Source organism: Topomyia yanbarensis, chromosome 3 (assembly GCF_030247195.1).
Source record: "Topomyia yanbarensis strain Yona2022 chromosome 3, ASM3024719v1, whole genome shotgun sequence".
Classification (NCBI taxonomy): Eukaryota; Metazoa; Arthropoda; class Insecta; order Diptera; family Culicidae; genus Topomyia; species Topomyia yanbarensis.
Window position 1 is genome coordinate 319221882 of NC_080672.1, and position 23893 is coordinate 319245774.

At 37.6% G+C, this 23893-nt stretch overlaps 3 protein-coding genes across 4 annotated transcripts in view; 1 reads left to right on the forward strand and 2 right to left on the reverse strand.

Annotated features, from left to right (window-relative positions):
- Positions 1-175: 175 nt before the first annotated feature.
- Positions 176-19632, reverse strand: LOC131688071 (guanine nucleotide-binding protein G(f) subunit alpha). Its single transcript, XM_058972224.1, has 5 exons — positions 19283-19632; positions 10318-10563; positions 9966-10232; positions 9386-9905; positions 176-343 (listed from the first exon to the last, which is right to left on the reverse strand). The coding sequence occupies exons 2-5, from the start codon at positions 10512-10514 to the stop codon at positions 176-178; spliced, it is 1152 nt and encodes a 383-aa protein (XP_058828207.1). The 5' UTR covers positions 10515-10563; positions 19283-19632.
- A 152-nt stretch (positions 19633-19784) lies between these two features.
- On the reverse strand, positions 19785-20921 carry LOC131691543 (coatomer subunit zeta-1). The gene is made up of 4 exons (XM_058978047.1): positions 20776-20921; positions 20325-20704; positions 20176-20266; positions 19785-19985 (listed from the first exon to the last, which is right to left on the reverse strand). Exons 1-4 carry the CDS (start codon positions 20788-20790, stop codon positions 19938-19940), a joined length of 534 nt encoding a protein of 177 aa, XP_058834030.1. The 5' UTR covers positions 20791-20921; the 3' UTR covers positions 19785-19937.
- A 2584-nt stretch (positions 20922-23505) lies between these two features.
- Positions 23506-23893, forward strand: part of LOC131693247 (elongation of very long chain fatty acids protein 6) — a 150687-nt gene continuing 150299 nt past the window's right edge. Inside the window, exon 1 of one of the 2 annotated variants that reach the window (XM_058980919.1) lies at positions 23506-23634. The gene's annotated coding sequence lies outside the window, so the exon portion shown is untranslated. Of the gene's footprint in view, positions 23665-23893 lie in introns of both variants that reach the window. The other variant, XM_058980920.1, reaches the window with a different exon arrangement.

Below are 23893 nucleotides of genomic sequence, written 5' to 3' on the forward strand. Positions count from 1 at the left end.
AATCCGTCAGTTCCGGGTCAGCTCTGACCCTCATCCGACGACCCCAGTAACACGACATACCGAACTCAATTTACCCAAAAATGGGGTTTGTCATAAGATAGCACAACCGTGACGATTGGCTATAGATTCTGAAACAAAAACATTTTTCAACATAACTATATTGCCAATTTCTGCACTACAAAATGTCAGATTTTTGCAAGTTTCTAGATAATATAATATTGTGAACATCATTGAAAACCATTCTAACGTTGTTTGTATCCGTCGCCACTGTATAGTGATAGTAGCATGATCGTTTCCGCCGTATCAGATGCGAAGTACGTCTGGGAGGTTCATTTGTGATATCCTGCAAGAAAATATCGATAAATATTTCGAAAAAATAGCGATAGGATATTGAACAAATAATGCGCTAAATAGAAGATCGGAGAACACAGACGCTTAAGTTGATTACACAATGCTATAGTGATGTTGCACCTTTCGAGTGACCCAGTATCAGACCCGTAGCGTACGGTTGACTAGGTTGGCCCCCGCCAAGGGCGCCAATCTCAGGGGACGTTGAAATCTTGTTCAGCTTTATAAAAGAAGTGAGGTTAAGTCAGGATAGGAGTACCATTTCCAGGTACCGCAAAACGGGGGTACATCGTACTTTTTCAACAGGTTTTCGAATAACTATCCTCAATTCAAGTAGATATAACTGTTTGCCTTTTTCAAATAAGTACTGGTACCCATAGATTGTAAATAATGCAGAATCTAAATTGGGGTAAACCCCTGTGCATATAACCTAACTCAAATTAAGTCATATTTTTTGTGTTTCGGATTCTCCTCGTCTGTAGCTAACAGCTGACTGGGCCGTCGTTATACTATAAAAATAAAATTTCTTTGTGGTAAATTTTCATTCATTGTTTTTGGGATAACTTTGATCCTAAAAATATGTGTATCGAATTGAGAAATAACACTCCAAATGTTGTGTAAATTGCGTATCCGCGAGCAATTTCATAGTCAGTTACAGTGACGTCTCGAGGGAGAACAAAATCGCCTAGAAGGATACAGCTGTTTTTTATGGAACTTTTTCAGTAAAATAGTAAAAATGAATCATTCGACTAAAACATGTATGGTGTCCAAAATAGACCTGTGCGCCGATTTATTTATCATTGATTGAATCGTGACCTATTTTCAAATTTTTTTCTCGAAGAATAGTTGGGCAGAATGATCTTGACTTTTCGCGACGCTGGTGCACTGATTTGGCGATGCAGAGGGTAAGATTCCTGGTCTCATAAATTATTCGTCGGGTGATCCAGCCCCACGCAGGAAAGATTTTCAATGTCAGTTGCATCAGCCCGATATCACAGACAAATAAGACGTAACACGAGATCCTACCTTTATGGGACTGATATGTGATCATAAGTAGTGCAATTGATTCCAATTTGTTGGTCCCCGGAACTGATGGAGAAATTGGCGGGGTGCAGGTGCTACGAAAACTAGAGATACGCTCAGACCATTTTCAATCAGACATGTTACAATAGAAACCGAAAATTTGGGAAAAGAATTGTACTGCCAAGATTTTTTTTAGTTGCATAGGTGTCAGTATTCGTCACGCCGGGACGCCTCCGGCTATAAGGTCCAACAGCGTGACGCCGCCAACGCCGCCGGCCAAAAATGTTGCTTACGCCGCCGCCGATTAAAAATGCATCGGCGCACACTTCTAGTCCAAAAAAGTGATCAGTTCAGTTTAAGTTGATTGATTTCATTAATATCCAAGAAATTCTTTGAACAGATTGAAACGATGCATGAGAATTGTATCATTTTCAATTTAAATTTGTTTTCATAACAGGTATATTAAATGACAGAACAATAATTGTCAATACATGCTGAACATGTTTAGAATTTGGTTTGTATTTTGTTGCGATGATTTTGTTATGTAACTGAAAAAAGTCTCATTTGATCAAAGATACCCCGTTTTATGGTAAACACAAAATTATTGTTTGAGAGTCGAACAGAAAACCACAGTAAACAACGGCGCATTACTGAGACTCTTTCAAAGGCCACCTTTTTAAATCTCTAGTAATCTTCAATCTGGACACACTTCAAAAGTATCGGCACCTCGAAAAAGCCCCTATGTAAAATTTGAGCTCAATCGAAAAAAATGTCATGAAGCGTCGAGATCTGGAATTGGGGGATGGGACTTGAGTTTGGAAATGCAGCTTTTATTTTTTTTTGCATGCCAAATATCTTAGAAATCTGTGAAATGTCGAAATCTGGTGTCTATTCGATTTTCTTTTTATTTGGAAATCTTACTTTGAAAATTAAAAGTACCAGAGAGGCAAACTTTTTCAAAATAATTGTTTTGCGAGACGATACAAGAGCCGTCGTTACATGCATTTCTAAGACATTTTGCATCAAACATAAATTAAAAGCTTCCTTTTCAAGCCCAGTCAGCTCAAATCCTAAATTTGCCAAGGCCCATCAATTTTCCCCAAAAAGTTTTTTTTTAAGAAGCCAGTATATCCCGACGTCTCATGATATTCTAAGTTACTTAGCATCAAAAATATTAATTCAAATTTTGAATGTTCAAAGAGTCCTTTTGTGTTTTTTCTCTGGTGAAAATTTTTGCATGCTGGTCGTTTTGCGCAACTCCTTAATCATATGTCCAACAGAGCTCAAATTTGGCAAATAATTTTCGAGGTTATTGAATTCGATGGTCACCTTTTCCCTATACATGCCATGGGCGCTCTAATATTCAGTCTTCTTCATAGATACTCCCTCAGTCGCCTGCAAACACCTAGCGTCAACTGACTTCATGAATATACAGTTCAAGATTTGTGACAGGTTTCGGTATTTTCACAAGTTTCCAATACAACCGTTCTACACACACAGTCTCCCGGAACAATTCTCCGTCCGTCATCTTTAAACACCTCGCGTTAACTGATTTCACAGAGTCCCGAAAAATTTGTGGTTTTCAAACACCTGACGAAATCAAAGAAAAGAAGCACAATCTCAGAGGTGCTCTCTTCAACAATGCCTCGGCTCATTGTATAGAGCATTCGAGTAACAATACATATTGACTGCAAACAAGGTTGGATTTGATTGCGCTGAAGGATGAGCTGTTAAAAGATCTTCACAGGTGTCTCTTTTCAATTCCTCCCAACTCTTTCATCCCCAGTTTCAATGGGGGTTTACTTCAAATATGGTGCTGTTAGGATCTCTCCGGATAACGAACAAAGCTGTACCTGGCTGAAACATAAATTGGAGGATAAAAGCGAAGACTACATATTAAGAAGACTGATATCTCTTTCCTTCCCCCGCACAAACGAGAAGCGACAGAGGTTACAGCGCCTCTATTGGAGAAAGGTAAGAAGCTTAATGTAAAAGTGTACATGTGTGTGTGTGCATCACTATGAGAAGTACCACCTTTACCCGCAAGTGGCGTTGCTGTTACTGTCTCCAGATTCTGGACAGAGTTGCCAGTCTTCTTGATATGCAGTCTTCGATAAAAGAGAGGGGCAGGAGACTTCCGTTTCATTGTCGAACCATATAGCCTTCATCAGAGTAAGGTACTCCGTGGAATTCCAAGGAATGTTTGAAGAGTTCTGATCAGTGGCGGATCCAGTGGGAAGATCCGGAGGATCCGGACCCTCCCCCCCCCCGAAATTTTTTAACTGGTTGAAAATTTTTAAAATGGTTTCTATTTTAATTCATTCTAAGCTCAGAATCAGTCCAAACCAGATTCGACCACCGAAACTGATTTTAATTAACTTAGGTTATTAATATATTACGTATTGTACAATGAACATTTCAAAATCGAAATTTCGGACGCCCTGTTTTGAGGAGGCTCGAATTCCATAATCCTGGTTCGCGGGCAGTTTGCTGGGAAGTTCTGAGAACCAATTCGATTACAGATAAAATACAGCAGTATTTTTGCAGTATCAACGACCGCTCTATGAAATTTCTGGCGAAAAAAGGTTATAAACTGAACTATGGCTTCCAAAAAGTCACGGGGAAAGTTTATAAACATAATGACAATATCTCTTCGAGGATGTTGTCGTCCTGTTATCTCAACATCCCCTCGAGGGTGTTGATATATCCGCTCACCAAGAAGTGTCTTTATTTCCTTAGGAATGAAGAATTATTCCGTATTTTCTATGTTCTCTGTGTCGTTAGTTTCCTTATCCCTAACCTTATCATTTCCTCAATCCTTCCATTCAGGTAACTGATGAAAAGACAAACCATGGCAAGGCACAAATCTTCGATCAACATGGGGAATGTGCCATTTGAGCCATTTGATTCTTGATTCACCGCCAAGGATACCAACATTAGGAGCGGGTTGAGATCTTGCTTTTGTTATAAATTTACAATTTAATTGAGAATAAGTAATAAAATAGGTCAGGTTTTGTTAAGTTCCATGTAAAATAATAAAAAATTTCAGTGACAAAAGTCCTAAAAAATAGTTTTTTGCTATTAATCTAGAATTTGAGGGTACATTAAACTGATTAAACGTGGTTTTGTGTTGTATTTGACCACCTCTAAAATCTTTAACAGATCACAAAAGTATTTTTTTATTTCGTTGCACCGTGTTATTTTGTCATTTAATGGCCTTGTTGTGAACATAAATTTAAACTTAAAGTGACAATACCTTCTTGCATCTTTTCGATCAGTGCAGACAGTCTCTTGTACATTCATGAAATCAAGGCACTATAGCTGAACTGATCAGTTTTATATAAACTGTAAGTATTTGTTATCTTATAATCCAGAAACAATCCAAGATTTTTTTGGTTAACTATTTAATATCGACTATTTTCTTGAAAAAGAGCGGTAAATGTTTTTAGAGGTAATTCTCATTCCTTTTGAGATATAACAATGTTAGACATGAAGAAATTGCCTGAAGGTATGAAATTTTTCGACCATTATTCCACTTTTCGAGCCAATGATTCTGCTAATCAAAAGGTTTGTTCCAGTACCAGGAGAAAGTGGAAGTACTCCAGAGCAAACAGGGAGAAAAACGTTCCTGTATTCTCTTCTTCTCTTTTGTCTTGTTCTGGTAGCAAAACGGAGTAAAAAGGAGCAAGAAGTTGTTGCTCCTGTTTGTTCCAGAGTAATAGAGAGCAACTTCCGTGAACCCGAACAAACCCAAAGTTATCTCGAGAGCACCGATTCAAAATTCTTTTATTTTTGCAATAAATGAATTAAATCACCCAACAATTGAAACGTTTTAAATCTATGGTACCAGAACTTGCTTTAAAAGTGCAAATAATTATATCTCTTGATTTAAAGAAAAACATTAAAAAAGTTCTCGTTTGAAATGGGCAAAACAAATCGTCTATTGGGTTTTATGTTCAAAACATTCTTTGTACTCTGGCATTCCTTGTGCATTACAGTGCATTTGAGATCCTAATCAAGCTACGTGGAGAGAAAGGAACTCAAAACAAAGTCGTCGCATTTGTGCTATCTGATGACAAGCGCCATTTTGCACATTTCGAGGAAAATGGTTTTTAAAGTTTGAGACTGAATATCTAGAAACTTATAAACGGTATAAACAATTCAAAGCAGACAATTGACGCTTCTATGTATTCTGTATTATTCTCTCAAATATTACAAAGATCGGTTGACTATGTTGCGAATTTTTACTATCAATGTAAACATAAATCGCACTCACACGTGTCATAGGTGTGTATTAGACTGCCCAGAAAAATAATGAATTTTTGAAAACACAATCGGCCCACCCCTGAGTCGATTCCTAGTCCCACCAGGAGTACTTGCTCTAAATTCGAAGCAAATCGAACAAGTCTAGCTACCGGACCAACGTGCTTGAAGTTTGTATGGGATTTTTCGACAATTTACATGGAGAAAACCCTCTTGCTCACATTTTCGCCGCTAGGTGGCACTGTATACATCAGACTATCACCAAAAGTGAAACTTAAGAAGATAATTCTATTGTCTACAACTTTGTTGAAGACTGCAAAGCGATCCGACTCCAATAGGAAAAGTTATTAAACTTTTAACGAAGTGATGTCTGAGTCAGTTTTGCATGGGGCCTAGCAGTGCATGGTAGTGTATCAGTACTAGGTTCTAACAAACTAAACATTTTTGTGGATTAATGGTTAGATTTAGCTGAATAGTATGTTCGGAAGAATTGCAGTACATAATACGAGCTATGTTTTGGTTAGAAAATTTTAGTTCAATCTGTGACCGCATAGATGGCGCCATCACTAACTTTTCAACGGATAGAGATACAATATCGAGATGTTTGGAAGAATTACTGCAAAAGGCTTGTTCTACAACTTTGTAGAAGACATCTAGTTTCTATCTCTCTCCGTTGAAAAGTTAGTGTTGGCGCCATCTATGCGGTCACAGGTGGAACTACAATTTTCTAACCAAAACATAACTCGTATTATATACTACAATTCTTCCGAACATACTATTCAGCTAGATCTAACCATTATTCCATAAAAATGTTCAGTTTGTTAGAACCTAGTACGTCGCTGTTGTGCTATCTTATGACAAGCGCCATTTAGCACTTTTCGAGAAAAACGATTTTTAAAGTTTGAGATTGAATATCTTAAAATTTATAAATGCTACATGCTTTTCGGAGAAGACATTCGATGCTTCTATCTTTTCTGAAGTAATCTCTCGATTTGTGTGATGATCCGTTGACTACACTTACAGTTTTTGCTTAAAATGTAAACCAAAGTCGCTCGCATAGTGTCATAAGTGTGTATTGATGATAAAATATGTTTGACGTGTCACAAATATGCACAGAAGATTTCATATAAAAATGAATCATAACTGATTCGTGAAATTATGCGCTATAGATAGCTATGTGCGATATTATACTTTTCCATGCGATAGCAGCAATATCCGGTTACAAAATGATAGTATTGGAACACAAAGTTTTCCCAGTTTTCCTCCTTTATTCGGGAAAAACAATAAACAAAAGATGGTTCCATTAACAATTTAGAGACAATATATATCAAACAATGTTTGTGTTGATAGGCGACTAGACGAAACAACTAGTCTTCTTGCATAATCCATCACTACATTTCGGTATACTTTCCAAAACTAGTGGAAATCTCAATAGGAAATTTGTTCAATAATGTTGAAAATATAAGCCAACCATTCCCAGAAAAAAACTATGGTAGGAAAAGTTTTGCTCCCGAGACAAAAACCTAGCTAATGGTTATGGTTTATCTGCATAGAAATTTCCTAAGTCATGAGAGACATCTATTGGCTTGCTATAAGCTTTTTGGCTTATAGCAAGCCAACAAACTGGGTATGTTGTCTGATATTTCTTTGTCATAAGATAGCACAACTCGATCACTCTTCAAACTGGCGCTTGTCATAATCGTGTTTCGCTATATCTCAGTAACCTAGTAGAATTTCAAAATTCTGAAAACGCAACTTTATAGAGATTTTAAAATTTAGTAACATGGCATATATAACTCAGTTCACCCCAAAATGGTGTTTGTCATAAGATAGCACAACAGCGACGAGTACTGATACACTACCATGCACTGCTAGGCCCCATGCAAAACTGACTCAGACATCACTTCGTTAAAAGTTTAATAACTTTTCCTGTTCGAGTCAGATCGCTTTGCAGTCTTCAACAAAGTTGTAGACAATAGAATTATCTTCTTAAGTTTCACTTTTGGTGATAGTCTGATGTATACAGTGCCACCTAGCGGCGAAAATGTGAGCAAGAGGGTTTTCTCCATGTAAATTATCGAAAAATCCCATACAAACTTCAAGCACGTTGGTCCGGTAGCTAGACTTGTTCGATTTGGCTCAAATTTGGAGCAGACACTCCTGGTGGGACTAGGAATCGACTCAGGGGTGGGCCGATGGGGGTCATTTTTTTCTGTCACTCTAGTGTGTATTGATGACAAAATTCGTATTACGTGTCATAATCGTGCATGGAAAATTTTCCATAGAAAAAACCATTAATTATTGACTTTTATTCATAACTTTGGCTTCATTTGGTCTATAAACAATCGGTGAGATGCATTTTGAAGAAATTGAGTCAGGGAATCTAGAAAAAATAGTTATTTTTGGTTACAGTGTTACCAAATATGCTATATTTCCAGTTTAAAACTTAAACTGCGTTTTTCTCGCACAAATCGCGTATTTTTGCTTTGAAAATGATTATGCCATTGCGTTTCTCAGATGGTTTTACCCATAAAAACATATTATGCATCAAGATAACTTGAGCCAATCTTCAGATACAGTCATTTGAAGCTTTTTTCCTTTTTTATTTCGACTATGTTAGTTACATTTTTCTTTTTTACATTTTAACGACATTCAATTAGCTAGAGATTACTGGGTAGGGAAAGTTATGAAACTTAGAGCCATAGTACTCAAGTGAGAGCAAGGATGTGAAGTGAACAGATCGGAAAGCTAGAAGTGGCAGGGTCATTAGAACAGGCTTAATATCATGCGGGCTTAATTTTTGCCTTCTGATAATGAGGGTCGAGCTTAGGCAGAACAACTACGAATCACTCGAGTTCACTATCATGTGTCCTGATAAAGGTAGACGTATCTATCTTTACCGTGACAACCGGCAAAAATTAAGCCACGCAAGATCACCACTGAAAACCTGTCGACGATTAGCATCAATCTTAATGATGATTGCTGCTGTTCATCTCTGTGTGCCTTTTGAATGCCGGGATAGATTTTTATTAGACTATTGTCACTATTCTTACAGTCGTGGCGGGTTTGCTACTGTGTGTAAGGTAATGGCTGTGTCTACAGCGGCTACCCACCGCTGCCGATGGATTCCCATCAGTTTCCTTTTCGATCTGTTCACTTCACATCCTTGCTCTCACTTGAGTACTATGGCTCTAAGTTTCAAAACTTTCCCTACCCAGTAATCTCTAGCTAATTGAATGTCGTTAAAATGTAAAAAAAAAAAAATTGAAGCAAAAAATTAAAAATTTCTCAGCACGTTTCTCGCTATATCTCAGAAACCAAGCAGAATGTCAAAATTCTGAAAACGCCACTTTGTAGAGATTTAGACTATGACTATGATAGACAAGTTATGGCATATCCTACTTAGTTTACCCAAAATGGCGTTTGTCATAAGATAGCACAGCGACGAAGTACGTTGTCCATAGCTTGAATTTAGCAATCATACCGCGATGCACGGACCATTTTCGAAATCTTCGTCATTATCATCAATTTCTTCACTGTTTCTTCAATATCCATTTTAGTTTAGTTCATTGAGATGCATCTAAGCATTTTTCGGTATTTATCACTCAATATCGAATATCAACAGAATACACCAGAAATGTTTGTAATCACTGTTTGATATTTTTGAGGGATATATTACTGTGAATGTACTATCTTTAGATATTATAGCAGTTTGTAATTGGCTGAAAATCTGTACCAAGTTGCTACCTACCACCAATTTTGATTTGATGAAACCTCTGCTACGGGCGAACTCGTCGCAGACTTCGTCGGTGTCAACAAGCGCCACATAGTCGTTGTATTCAGGAAAATAGGTCCCAATCGTTTTACCCGCAGCTATTTTTTGCTTCAGAATATCCTGTTTGTTAAGGAACACAATTAATCCTGTATCCGACAAGAATCGATTATGCCAAACGCCCCGAAAAAGCTCGAACGCTTCCGCTAGCCGATTCTGTGAGGGATCCTCCCGCAAAGTTTGATCAAAACTGCCACAGGCAACCATGAACAGTACTGCTTCGATGCCCTCGAACACCTGCATCCATTTGGTTCGGTGACTACGTTGTCCACCCACGTCAATAACTCGAAACTCCTGGAAGCCCCCGCCAAAAGAGGTCGGCATTTTAATCCGAAAACTAATTTCCTGTATACCGGTGGTAGTCTTTCGACAGTTCAGTATATCCGCATTCGAAGGGATGTATCCTGGCATTGAAATTTTCTCGATTCGATCCAGGAAACTGAGGAAAAATATATAAATCTTGAAATCGTGAAAAAAATTCTTTGTTAGGCAAACTCACTATTTCGCACTATCAATCAACTGAAACTCGTTGGATCGTTTGAAGCTCTGCTTTACGCCGCCGTCGGCCCACAGAGTGCGAACACGTTGTACGTAGGTCATGCTCAGATTCCACGGTGCTTGTTTTCCCATTTTCAAAATCTCCTCCGCACACCGGAGACTTTCTTTCGAGTCAAATTGCAGATTCATTAGTATCACTTGTCGCACTAGCTCGTAAATCGAGTCGTGAATATTTTCGATGATGTCATGTAACCTGTCCAAACGCTCACTGAAATTAGATTTTTCCAAATAAGATAATTCTGCATCACAACTGCATGGGCGATCGGTTATTGAAAGCCATTGCCAAAACTCACTCAAAGCTAAATTCATTCTGTTCATGTAGAATCTTCATCTGCTTGATGATGGTTGTTTTCCCAGATTCACCAGCACCCAGTAGAAGTATTTTTACTGAATTATTAAAATTTTCATTGATATGCGTGAGCCTCTTTTCAAGCTGTTTCTTTCTAATAATCTCCTCCGATGTGCGTCGAAAGCAGTTTTTCAAACGCATTGTTATCACAGTTGGTAACCGGAAACTGATCCGATCTACAGGTGTTGCACTTGCCGAATGAGAGAGAATGTTTATTTAATATTACCTAAATATAAATGAAATCACAGTGAAGTTGTTATAATTAGCTTAATTGATTTCCAAGTCTTCGTCAATATAAACATGCTGGCGGAACTATCAAAGGTTTCTAGCCCTGTGTGGGTGGCTATAATGTTTGCTGCAGCGCTAAGCATGACGTTATCAATGTAATATTTCCTTTTTAAAACTCGTGCTGTCTGCCTAGCAGACGAATGCTATCTTAAACAGTTTGTTTCAATTTTCACGCGACTTTCAGCTGTTCCATTACAATCTATGTGCGTACATTATGAACTGTTTGACTAACTATGTTTACAATGAAATAAGCATAGCTATAGCATAACAGTTTGGTATGTCCGTAACAATATTTGAAATTGTTTTTAGAGTTAGGCTGTGGTTAGCATATTTAGTGAGAACCTGTAGAGTGGTCTTAACTACCCAATAAATATGTTATGCTTTTGTAAATGTTTTATTCTAACTGAACATTTTTGTTTAATTCGTTTATTAGCTCAATGCACTAGCACAACAGAGCCATGGGGCTTTTGTATATTACCACGATGTAAAAAATAGGGTAATTCGATTCCTGTCTCGTTGTTGTAAACGCCGACTATGATCGCGTGCGATCAGATTTTTGTTACTCCGGGATCACTGGAGGAAAAACATAAGAAATCAGAATCATTGAAATACTCACTCTTTCATGTGAAATTAGTTTTAAAATGATCCATCGAGCGATCTAGAACTGTTTTTTTTTAAATTTTCATTTCAAATATACAGGCTCATGCGCAGAAAACTCTTAAGGGACCATCCATAAATGACGTAGCATTTTTGAGTGATTTTAACAAGCCCCTCCCCCATCGTAGCATTTCGTCACAAACTTCTAAATACCTCCCATGATAATTACGTAGCTTGATGGTAACTCTACCCCCTCCTCCTTAACACCATAAATTAAAAAAAAGCTATGTAGCATGACATGACCCCCTACCCCCTGTCGTCACACATCATCACAAAATACAAAACTCCCCACTCCCCCATATAATGCTACGTCATTTATGGATGGACCCTAATGTGAGTTTTGATTTTTTCCCGCTTCTTATAAAAAAATTTATAAAACCCTGAAGTTTTGAAGATTTTTTCCGAAACCCAGAGAACCGAGTTTTGCGTATCAATCGATACAGCTCAACAAATTGAGCCAATATCTGTTATCGAGAAGGAATCTTCAACAGACTGGCCTGCTGGCTCGTGATAGTGTCGGATTATTACTGCAGCGGTTTGTAGTAAGTCTACCGACCTCTTATTCCACCCAATCATCACTTTTCCGGAGCCACCGTTAGCTATTACTTCAGGAGGGGATGTGCTCGTTTTGTTTGGTGTTGTTAATCTTTCGTGTTTTTTCTATCGTTACTGTTTCTTGCTTGCTTGAGGAAGATTGTTAGTAAAGATAATGATTGAATTGCTGGAGTTCGCGATTCAAGATTTTAGGAGCCTAGCCACCCGACCACCAAGAGACTCAATAGGTACTTAAATGGCGTTGTAGGAATATCGTAATGTCGGACAGTGAGACAATGTTTAAAATTTTCGAACATACTTAATTCGAATATCATTTCAACGGAGGACAAACTAGCAAAAGGAAAAATAACAAATTTGCAAAAAAAGAGCGCTGCAGAATGAACTGAACTGAAAACCGTGCTTTATTATTATACCCAACTACAAGTAGGTTTATCACGACTAGAAAAGAAGAAGGGTTAGAATAAATATACTAATTTACTACAAAGCATAAGAGAGATCACCTGTGCCTGCCACTCCGACACCGACCAATTGAGACCGCAAAATGTTTTTTGGATAATTTACTAATTTAGTACAACAAACTAGAAAGTCTAAAAGATGCACGAGATGAAGTATAGAGAGTCCTGTCTTTGTCACTTCTTGCGATTTGCAAGCAGGAAAACCTAAATTACAGTCGTAATTCGCTGGCTGGACACTTTTAAACTGGACCGATTTTTAGTTGGACCTCCGCTAGTTGGACCATTGTCTAACTAAAAAGCATCTGAACGTCAAAATCTCGTGTCAAATTTTCTTTGACAATCAATCTGACAATATTTCGAGATGTAAACAGATGCATTTACACTGCCAACATCTCCTTTGTAAAGTTTTTGAATTTGTCAGTCGGTCCAACTAGCGAATCAAATTCGTTAATTGGACAAAGCTGTGGCCCAACCAGTGAATCACGACTGTACTAAATCGAGATAACAATTCCATTCTATTCTATTTTATTATAACCGTTACACAGCCTCTTAGGCTTGTTCAGGATGGCTTCATTTGGTATCCTTCCAGATGACAATGGCCATGTTTAAATTTCAAAAGAAATAACCTCCTCCGTTGTAACCCTTGTTGAAGGGTATAGGCGAGAGTTTCATCAGGAGCAACTTCCACAATTCTTTCGAATGATCACAAAACTTCAAGTACTACAAATACCCTCTTGAATGTTCCGAACACAACATAAACATATTAGCAGTGTCAGCTTTTCCTCGCGAATACTTTTTCCTACATCGGCGTTTTTTGACCTTCATCTTATAACAGAATTCGATTATCCCTGTTCTAGTCAATATTCGTATTCATTACGATATGGATCAGGCATATTCTAATTTTGTTCTATTATCATTATCCTGAGCAGCTATGCGGGTGAAGGAATTTTAGGGTTTCACGAAAAGCATCTCTGTTCATAAAGGACATAAGAAATATTTGTTCACGATTCCCCATAAAGCTTGCTCGAACCGAATGTCCATCTGGGTCGACTCGAACAGACCACACCGGCCCGAAACGGCTTATCATGTCTAAGCGTCAATGCGGGTCGAGTTAAACAATCATAAAAACAATTTCTGAATAATTAACTATAACTTAGGTGCCAGTCATACACTCCTTGCCCGAACTAACTAATACCAAAGGTCGTTCGAATAAATTAGAATGGACCATGCCAGTCGAAGGCCACAGGCCCAGCGCTAAATATTATTGTAATATATGTTTAGTGCTACCTGCAGTTTGCATTTCAGTGGTAGTATCTCATTCTTTCTTTTAAAATTACACTTTTATGAAAAGGCAGATTACCGCTGCTCATTGGAATCTCTGTCGCCAAAGCCGCCATTTCCTTCAAAGCTCTGCTTGTGCGAATACCTACTATCTGAAGCGAAAAAGACATTATATATCACTTTATACATATTCCTAATTCCCATAATCAACAAAAGCTAAGCTTTCTACCGATTTTAATGCAGAAACGCCAATGATGTAACCATCAAGAATAAGTCAGACAATCTTAATTGACACCCTTCGACACCAATTTGATCTTACCAAGCCGTAACGCGAGTGACGGCGTTAAAACTGCGGAATAGGGGTTGAGAGCAGCTTTAATCAACATAATGTTGCTCCAAAGCTCCATCGTGACTATTTTGCGTACCTTATATAACAAAATAACAACTACATTTTTCTGGAACCTCAAACTTTGGGTAATTTTTGGTTTTGTCCGGATGTTAGGAGAATTTGATGGGTACAAAATGAATGGCTGGCGTCTAAAAGGGCACATTTTGCATTTTTTACAGGAAATGAAAAAAAAATTCAGCATTTCCAAATTAACATTGTTTTTATCGTAAAAATATGTTGACATCTAGCGCCTTATTTGATCATTTCATATTAGTTCGGAATTCAGTCGCAAGAGCGGCGCTGTTATCAACTTATTAATGGAACGAGATAGAAAGATGATGTCTACGGCAAAGTTGTATGTCAGGTAATTATAAGTATATCTTCTGAACACACCAACTTTTAGGTCATATTTTCAGGATTTGAAATATCGCGCATTTTTGAAACATAATCTGTAAGTAAATGTTTTAACTAAAACCTTCTCTATCTCGAAACATACAGGACCTACAAAGTTTGCATCTTCAGAAGATATGTTTAAAATGATAGGACCTACAATTTTCTCGAAGATACCACATTTCCATCTAGCTTCAATAAAAAGTTGATAACAGCACCGCCCTAGCGGCTGAATTCCGAACTAGTGTGATTTAATCAAATAAAGCGCTATGTGCCATACAGCAACTCTTCCGAAGTTACCATAACTCTATAACGACATATAACAATTGATTCCATGTTTTTTTTAACTTTCCGACCACAATGTACCGTTTTCCCTTAAGGCTCAAGTCACTTTCTTTGAGCGTGTGTTAGAATTGAGCGCTTGGTAGTATGCGTAGGAAAAATTGTGTACAGCATTGCCGCCGATTTATCCTATAAAGCAATCATTAAGCTTTAAAATAAGAAAATCAGTCGATTTATTAGATTATCAGAATTAAAATCATGCAAAATAGTTGGTGGAAAAATAATTGACCGGACGGGATGGTGCTTTTGAAAAAGTGGCTGTGGTTTTTTCACTACGCAGTTGTGTCGCGTGCCCCGGGACAGTGTGGTGGTGTGACGAAAAATCACCGCCACTTTTTCAAAAGCACCATTCCACCCGGTAAATTGTTTTTCCATCAACTATTTTGCATGATTTGAATCCTGATAATCTAATAAATCGACTGATTTTCTAGAGTTTAATAAATGCTTTATATGGATAAACTGGTGACAAAGTTGAACGCATTTTTTTCCAATGCATACTATCAAGCGGTCAATTCGTGTAAACGCTCACCGAAAGTTCTTTGAACCTTAATCCCTTATTGCTGGGTGAACTTTCAATGTAGAGACATGACACCTTCACTGTAATTTTCGAAAAAATATGCTCAATAATATACATTTGTGCAAGAAATATATATTAGATAGAAAATAGCCATACATATCAAATGTATGAGCGGCGCTTACCTTCAGGAACAACTTTTTGGGCCGAAACGTCAACGTACAATGCAATCCAACTAAAAACAGTATTATATCGAGTTCACCAGTTCGGTTTCTCATCTCGCTTAGTCCAGACAATAGAAATCGCTCCGCTGCTATAGCAGGGCAAGTAATCAAATTAATCCACGCGCCGCTTGGTCCATTTGCAAAGGCAAAAATTGATTCCTTTTACCTAGTGTGTGAAACGTGAACAACCAATGAGTGACAATACAAAGCAAGAGTATGTCCCGTTGTGGGCAAACTGTGTTGCTGTTGACTACTCGAAATGTCCGGTAAGACCATCAATTCGTGAAGTGGAGCAAATGTTGAAAGTGAACATGAAGCTCAACGTAGCAGAAGTTAGCGGCGTGCAATTCCATCATTTACGCCATGCGGTACTGATTATGTTCAAAAACATTAGTCAAACAGAATCATTCGCTTCCTAGAACAACATGAAACACGTCGTCGAATGTAATGACATTTTATACAGTATCCCGACGTATGTAGATGTTGACAGTATTGAAATAAAGATACATGACCTGGCATCACGTACTAGCGACTCCGTTATCAAAAAAATCATGTCAAAATACGGAGAGGTGAATAGTGTTACAGAAGATACTTGGAGGAACTTCTTCCCAGGACTCCGGAACGGCGTTCGTGTGGTGAAAATGCGTCCGACAAAACATATTCCCTCTTACTTGACTTCTCAACAATATTCTCAACGAACACTAATCACGTACCCAGGGCAAATTCCTACATGCCAGTATTGTGATCAGCCGCTACACCACGGAAAACCTTGCGCAGAGTCTGCTAAGGAAATTCCACCTGTTACGACCAAAACCGGTATACAATCATCGTATGCTAAACCACAACCGGTTGTTAAACCAACGACTGCGGACCAGACAGTAAACAACACCAAACCAACTGCTACTTCAAACAGCGAAGTAACAACGATTACACCAAATACCTCTAAACTAACAACCAACACCAGCAATAAAGAATCAAATTCCGATGACGAAGGATTTACGACAGCGACCCGTAAGTACAAGAAACAAACAAGAACATCGGACCGTGAGCATCATGAATGCAGTACCGATGACGACATGGACGTGAACGAAATTGCAAGGGAAGACAGACCGAATGACCCCCAAGATGTGGCAGACGGCGCACCCTATGTTTCACCATCAAAGAAGAGGGTCTCAACACGCAGCAGCAAGCTGCGTCAACAAGACCCGATGGACACATGAAAGTTAATTTTAATTTTTACATATTGTTAAAATCATAAAAGACCCACAGCTCAGTTATGCTAACGCATAGAGCCGTGTCAAATAAACAAGGGAAAAAATCGAGTTCATCGATATGTGAGCTACAACACAAAATTTATTGATTGCGAATTGATTGACTACTTTTTCTTTAAACCTCTGAAACGAACGAGAAAACTTGAATTTCCATAAGACTCAATGTGGGGTTAGCACCTTTTGGACGCCAGCTAGTACTGGAGTTACCTCCATGGTCAACTTTGACTGCTAATAGCCAAATATCTATAACTTATTTTCAAAATTCTTAAATGCAGTTCACGTGGGTTACTTAGAACTATAAAAAAATGCAAAAATGTCTTTTTTGGAAAAAAATGTGGTATAAGTATAATGTATAAGGGTCATTCCACGCGAAGTGATTAAAAAAGATGCAAACTTGAAATCGACCTTCACGGATTTGAACAAAATTTGGAGGAATTGTTCATCTAGGGCCAATATATAAAAACCCAAATTTTTGTGTCAATTGAACCACCCCTCGGGTCATGGGAGCACCCCCCGTTTTGGAAAATTGCCAAAACCCTTGATTTTCTTTTGATCATATCTCCGGTTCTATTTACTCTAGAATCAAACCACACGATGGTTTTTGAAGAAAATTGTTCAAGGAGTCTATAAAAAATATTATTTTTTGCCGACAGTGTTGCCAACCGTGCAATTTTTTCAGTTAAATATTAAAAGTTCATTTTTCTCTCAATACGTATATTTTAATTTTGAAAATTTTAATGCCATCGCGTTTCTCAGACATTTTTACATAAAAAACACTTATCGTCCCAATATAATATGAGCGCATCGTTTTTAATTGTGCTGCCTCGAAAAGGGCAGAATCGATTTTTGGGGGCACCCCAAGGGGCATTTTCAAAAATCAGAGAATTTAAATGTATTTCTTTCCATCAAAATAGAAATCCATAAGGTATTTTGCGTTGCATGCAATGTATTTTGCGTTGCGTGTAAGACGTCAAAGCCGTTCAAAAAACTATGCCCTAAGTACATTTCAACATTATGCGAGGGATTGCAAAGTTCTGATTTGAAGCAAATTTGTTAGACATTCCTAGAGTGATCTGCCACCAGAGGCACTCAGTTTTGTAAATCTTATCGTAAATGGTGCCGTCGGTTACATATGGTTCACTATGTTTGCCAGAAGTGCAGATTGCCTACCATATCAGGTAATTCGAAGAGAAGCTCGACGGCTTCTTCCGCTTGAAATAATCATCCACACTAGAATTCCTGTTCCGGAAACTGCTTTCAATCCATAGGTCTTATAGGTATAGGTCTTAATATCAATGACGCAGCGACGATATTTCGTGAGGAGCGTAGTGTAGTTTCCGGTCGCTCTGGACGAAACTTTCCGAAGAAACATCACTTTGCGTCGAAATATACAGATTCCGCTTGAAATGAGCAATCAATGCTCTATTCTTTAAACCTGGTTCATCTGTTCATTTTTTTACACTGTCACCTGTTCATGGAAACTTTAGAGAATGTTCGAGATTGATCGAACGATCTATATCCATCAGGCACGATACGACAATCTAGGATTTTGTATGTAATCATTTCGCAATTTGGTGATTTTCTTCCATTTCAACTGCAATCTCACTGGTAACTGCAAAACTGAGCGGATGTAAACTACACACTCGAATTGGGAACTGGAGAAAATTTGATTATTTTTGTTAAGTATGCAAAAAGTTTCGCAAATTTAAAAGTGTCGCAATACATTGACTAACTTTTTAAGTTCGAAAGCCCGATCAAACGAAAAGACCTTAATACCACTATGCTCAAAGTGATTGAAATGGGTTAAAGCCATGAAAAAACCATCACCATGGTCCGGTATATCCCATACAAAAACCATATTTTGGTGCAATATTAAGTAATTATGGTCGTTTTATGATATTTCGATGATTGTGAAATTTGGCACGGATTATATTTATAGCCTTTTCAAGGGGCTGTGTGGGGTAAGAATCCATGCGAATTTTCTCGGATGTCGTGGCTGCACTGCGGCTGATAATTGAAATCATATGGCATTTTCGTTTTTGACTCTGAACTATACTGCCGCTAGAAGCATAATTGTCCCATGTGTATAGGGATTCCCATAGCACATGGGACAGTTATGCTTCTAGCGGCAGTATACCGGTGTGGTCGGTACTACACTCACTCAAACTTGAGTATATTCAATGTATCTTATTCTTTGCACTATACCGGTAGTACCAGGAACAAACGAATTTGCTCTTACACGCTCAATACTGTTTTCATGACTTGAGATCTTTTATTTATTTTGATTTTGATAGGTTGTTTGTTTTTCATCTAACCTGTATTAGTCTACATGACGTGTTGTTGGAAGGGAAAATCCTATTTAATGATGCACATCGAATGCTCATAAAACCCATAATTTAACATTCTTTACAAACATGTGTACAAAGTAATATCAACATTACACATTATAGCGAGAACAAACATTAAAAATAACATCTTAAATGATAATCGATCTTCCCCAGTAACAGTTGTAGCACTCGAAGCGATTAAATAAACATTACTTACCGTTACAAGGTATAATTTAATTGAAAATTGTTTTTTTCGTTGTATTATTCATCTTTGTTAGCCCATAAGTATACGACTCTTACTAGTGCAAACATAGATAAACCTCTTGCATGCTCCACTGATAAACTATACCTGTTAATCACCAGCGTTGCATTTTAAACAAGGAATAAACTTGCGAAAAACCAACACAAACACTCAACTCGTTAACAGTCTTTTCCCCGATATCCTCTCGCTAAATACTACGATGGTACTGATGGCCATAATTGTATAAAAGCCAACTATATAATCGACCGAAGTGCGTCTTATCGAAGTGGCGTTAGTTTTCTATCATATAATCGTTGTCCCATTATACCATCGATTTCAACTATCTATACATGGACGCATTAACCGTCGTTCGAAACCACCACATATTCACATTTTAAAAATTAATCTATCAAAGCCAAAACCTTTTACTGGATGAAGATTGCATTATACTAACCATAGACAACAATCACAAGACTAATTGTGGGATTGTAGTTTTTAATGTTATATATTTATTGTATAGCTATCAATGTAAAAAGTATTTCTTAACCGAACGTAAATTTATGTTTGGTTGACGACGGCGCAGTGCTTTTAAATATACCACTGTGGTCGACCAGAATTACTATTGGTGAAGTTATTTTAGTAAAGACCATTTCAACTGTTCTCTAGCGGACTGTAGAACCTGAAAGAAAAGAATAGTAATGAATTATACTCAAACCTTAGATTTTCGACGGCGACAAATTCGAGTTTTAATATCAATCTTATACAATAACGTATGCTACGTGATTCGGTTTATTACAAATATCGTTGTGCAGTAATTATGGGTTTGTGCGAACTATTCACCAAAACAGTCCATGGATGGCGTTAGTTACCTGTGCTACAGTTTGTTCCCCTATCGGAATGTCATCGTTTCGCAAATCAACTCGTTTTACAACCGAGGATGGATCAGCGTCCAAAATTATTCTAAAATATATTCAATTGTATTTTTGATAGAAAACAAACAACAAAGGTTAAAACTTACCCTCCATCGCAGATTTCGTCGAAAGCCAACATGACGATGTCCAAATTCTCTAGCACAGCCCGCTTTTCGACGTTTTTCTTCAAGATCATTGTTACCGTATCAAACAGACAGTTCAACACCGATAGCAGAATCAATTCGTTTTCGTGTGTGCTACCCATCACGTAGAAGAATAGGTCAACATTACTTTTGTAGACACACGTAAGTCCATCAAGCATGATAATTTCTGCGTTTGCCCGATGTGTTTTATTGAACAAGTTCTTCTCGTATGCCTTCTGCTCCTTGACCGTGGGAAAAACATTTTTATCGTAGTATTTAGCCAATATTCGATTGCCGTCGTTGTCCAAAATGCACATTCCTTTGACTGTGTATAACGTAGGTTCCTAAAAGTGTGTCGACGTCGTGAAATTTGGGGGTAGCTTATGTGAAAATAATGACATTAATAGTTACTTACCAATAAAGAATCCATTTTCAATTATTTCTGAAACTATAAATTAGTTAGTCCACGAATTTTTTAAAAAAAATATTCTTGCCGCAGAATCAACGATCGGCACTACTTCGACACTTTTGACGTGGATGTTAAGTTTTGTTGGAAATCATCTGAACGTCAGATTCTAACGTAAATGACACGAGCAAAACAAAACAAAACCAAAAAACAGCAACTTCAGCTTCACAAACTCACACCTTGGTGGCACTGATGAGTTTGCTATAAAAATTAAAAGAGGACTAGAGGACGCAAAGCGCTGCCAAATACAAATATGAAATCGTGTTATCGTAAGTGACACAGTGTGTATAGAGTACTTGACAATCTGTAACTATATTATTGTGTTCAACGATTTGTTTTCCTCCACCTGTCACAAGTGGAGGAAAACAAATCGGAAATAACTTTTCGATCGTATAGTATTCAACCTGGAACCTGACCAACCAGTATTGTACGCGTTAGGAATAAGTTTTCCAGCGGCGTAGAGCATTTCAACACCACTATGAATAGTTTAGACGAGCTTTTTCAAACGTTTAATTTGGTTGACAGTTTTACGTGTGTGTGAAATGATTTGCATAGAACTCTATGGTGCATTGTTCTAGACTGTTTTTTAACGTCAGAATGTACCAGCTACTGATTGGTTGATTTTGACAACTTGCACCATAGAAGATAAGAAACTAATGTTACGGCAGGGATACAGCCGAGGGCGTTATAAAAATTATAAATTATTATGCAATCATAATTGTGGTGGTGGATGTCGATTCCTTTGTCTTTTTTCACAACTGTGAAAGCGTCGTTACTTGAATTCCAAACGGCACAAAATCTATTGCACAACTGCGGTTCATATCCAGCTTTTTACATTTCATAATAGCGGTCGAAATTGCTTAGTTTGTAATACGTTTAATTACCCTTTTTTGACAATAACCTGATGTAAACAGCTTAACACCAACGCCCAGTCGGGCACTTACTGAATAAACATCCAACGCATTGGACTAACGCAGGATGACGTAATCCTACTGAGCGGATGACGTAAACGATTATTATCAAAAAAAGGGAAATTAAACGTATTACGAACTAAACAATTTAGACCGCCATTAGGGCATGTAAAAAATGGATAGCTCGAAATGTTCAAAATAATGTAAAATATAGTCAACTTAACGACTTTATGGCATAATATACTAAGAGTTTAAAAAAAAATCTAACGGTTGCGCCGAAATTTATCCAGCTTTTTACGTGCCATAATGGCGGCCTAATTTGTTCAGTTCTAATACGTTTAATTGCCCTTTATTGACAACAATCGTTTACGCTAGCTTGACAGCAACGTCCAGTTGAAGATGTCGGGCGTTCATTGAATAAACATCCAACGCATTGGACTAGCGTAGGATGACTTAATCTCACTGGGCGGTTGACGTAAACGATTATTGTCAAAAAAGGGCCATCAAACGTATTACGAACTGAACAATTTGGACCGCCATTATGGCACGTAAAAAGCTGGATAGAATATAAGGGCATATTCAGGAGTGTTTCAGTTCTAGATTCACAATTTTGACAGTTCTATAATATAAAATTGAAAATTTTAAAACTAGAACTTGCTGTCCCTAGCAACAGTTTTAGAGACTGTTCTGTTCAATTTAAAGTTCATGTCTCGCCATGTCTTCAGAATTCAAATTTATTTTTCCCCAGTCTATCGGGTCTAAGTGTCTGTGCTGAAATCTTCGAATGTATTTAAAACACAGTTCTAAACGTGTTTTAAAACCAGCAACAAATAGAACGGCGTCGTTTTAACAGTTTTAAATTTTAAAACAAAACTGTTCGAAATTATAAAACAAAACGCTCTGCTGGGGATGTGAATGTTTCAGTTCCAGTTCTACTTTGAAACTCCTACACTCAGAAAAAAGTAAACGTTATGCCTATTGATTTTACACATAGATTTTTGCAATTAACGGAGGCATATAGACACTATTTGCTGGCACATAAACCTAATGTGTGTATTTACAAGAAATATTAATCTTACATTCACATTCCATAACTATTAGGCACATAAAACCCATTCTATAACAATATGCACATATAACTTATGTGTGTGCATACATAGTTTATACAGTTGACACATAGAAGGTATGTGTGCGCGTGATAACAATAGCATTTCTTCTTCATATGAATTTTAAGCGGTTTGAAGCAAATAGAATTAACGTTTGGATTTTTTTCAGTGTATACAAAATAAAACGCTTTGAACATTCCCTAAGAATGCGTTTCCCTGAAAAAAAAAATAAATCACTGTTTTCGACTTTTAATTTTCTGTACAACCGGTAAAAAGTTGATAAAAAAGTTAATTTACCTGGTAATTCGTCAAATTCAATTAATAAATTACTGAACAAGTCAGCATTCCTCAGCTGAAATATACCGCTAACGATTTGAGAATTTGGCTGAATGATCAGTATTTTTCGACATTTGATTAAAAAAGAAATATTGCGGAGAGTTTAGTAACAAAATTATTTTACTGAATGAATTAAGTCCAACGTACTGCGGTACCCAGTAATTTAAACTAAGTATGTATTCGTCGCGTGTTCAGTAATTTTTCGAGCACACCTACGTCACAGACGTCTCGCCATAAATTTATCGAAAAAATCCGCACCTTCGATATTGGATACCTTGGTGTGCAGTTGATCTGTCACTGCCAAAGTTTGGTGTGCGTTGTGCGAGTGCCGAGGGATGCGAAAGTGTGCAATTTGATTTAATCACGCCTGGAAACTTGGAATCACATTTCCTACGGTTATTCACGGTTCCAATACTCCAATTTTTGCGGCTGTGCTGTACCGTGCCCAACATAGGGTAATTTTTAGTTAGTGCAGTGCATTGATAGTGAGTTATTTTATAGTGATTCATTGATAAATATGCTCGACCTAACTTAGCGGCTCGCAGGAACCACTTTCCCTTGGAGAAAATTATTGAATGACTTGTGAGTGTTGGTCTGGTACCTACGTATGTATACTGCTAATCAAATGATATCTTTTCGAAGTGTGGGTATGGAGGATATGATATCATTCGCACACTGGGACAAAATAAATACCTGTGGTCAGCATTTTTCTGT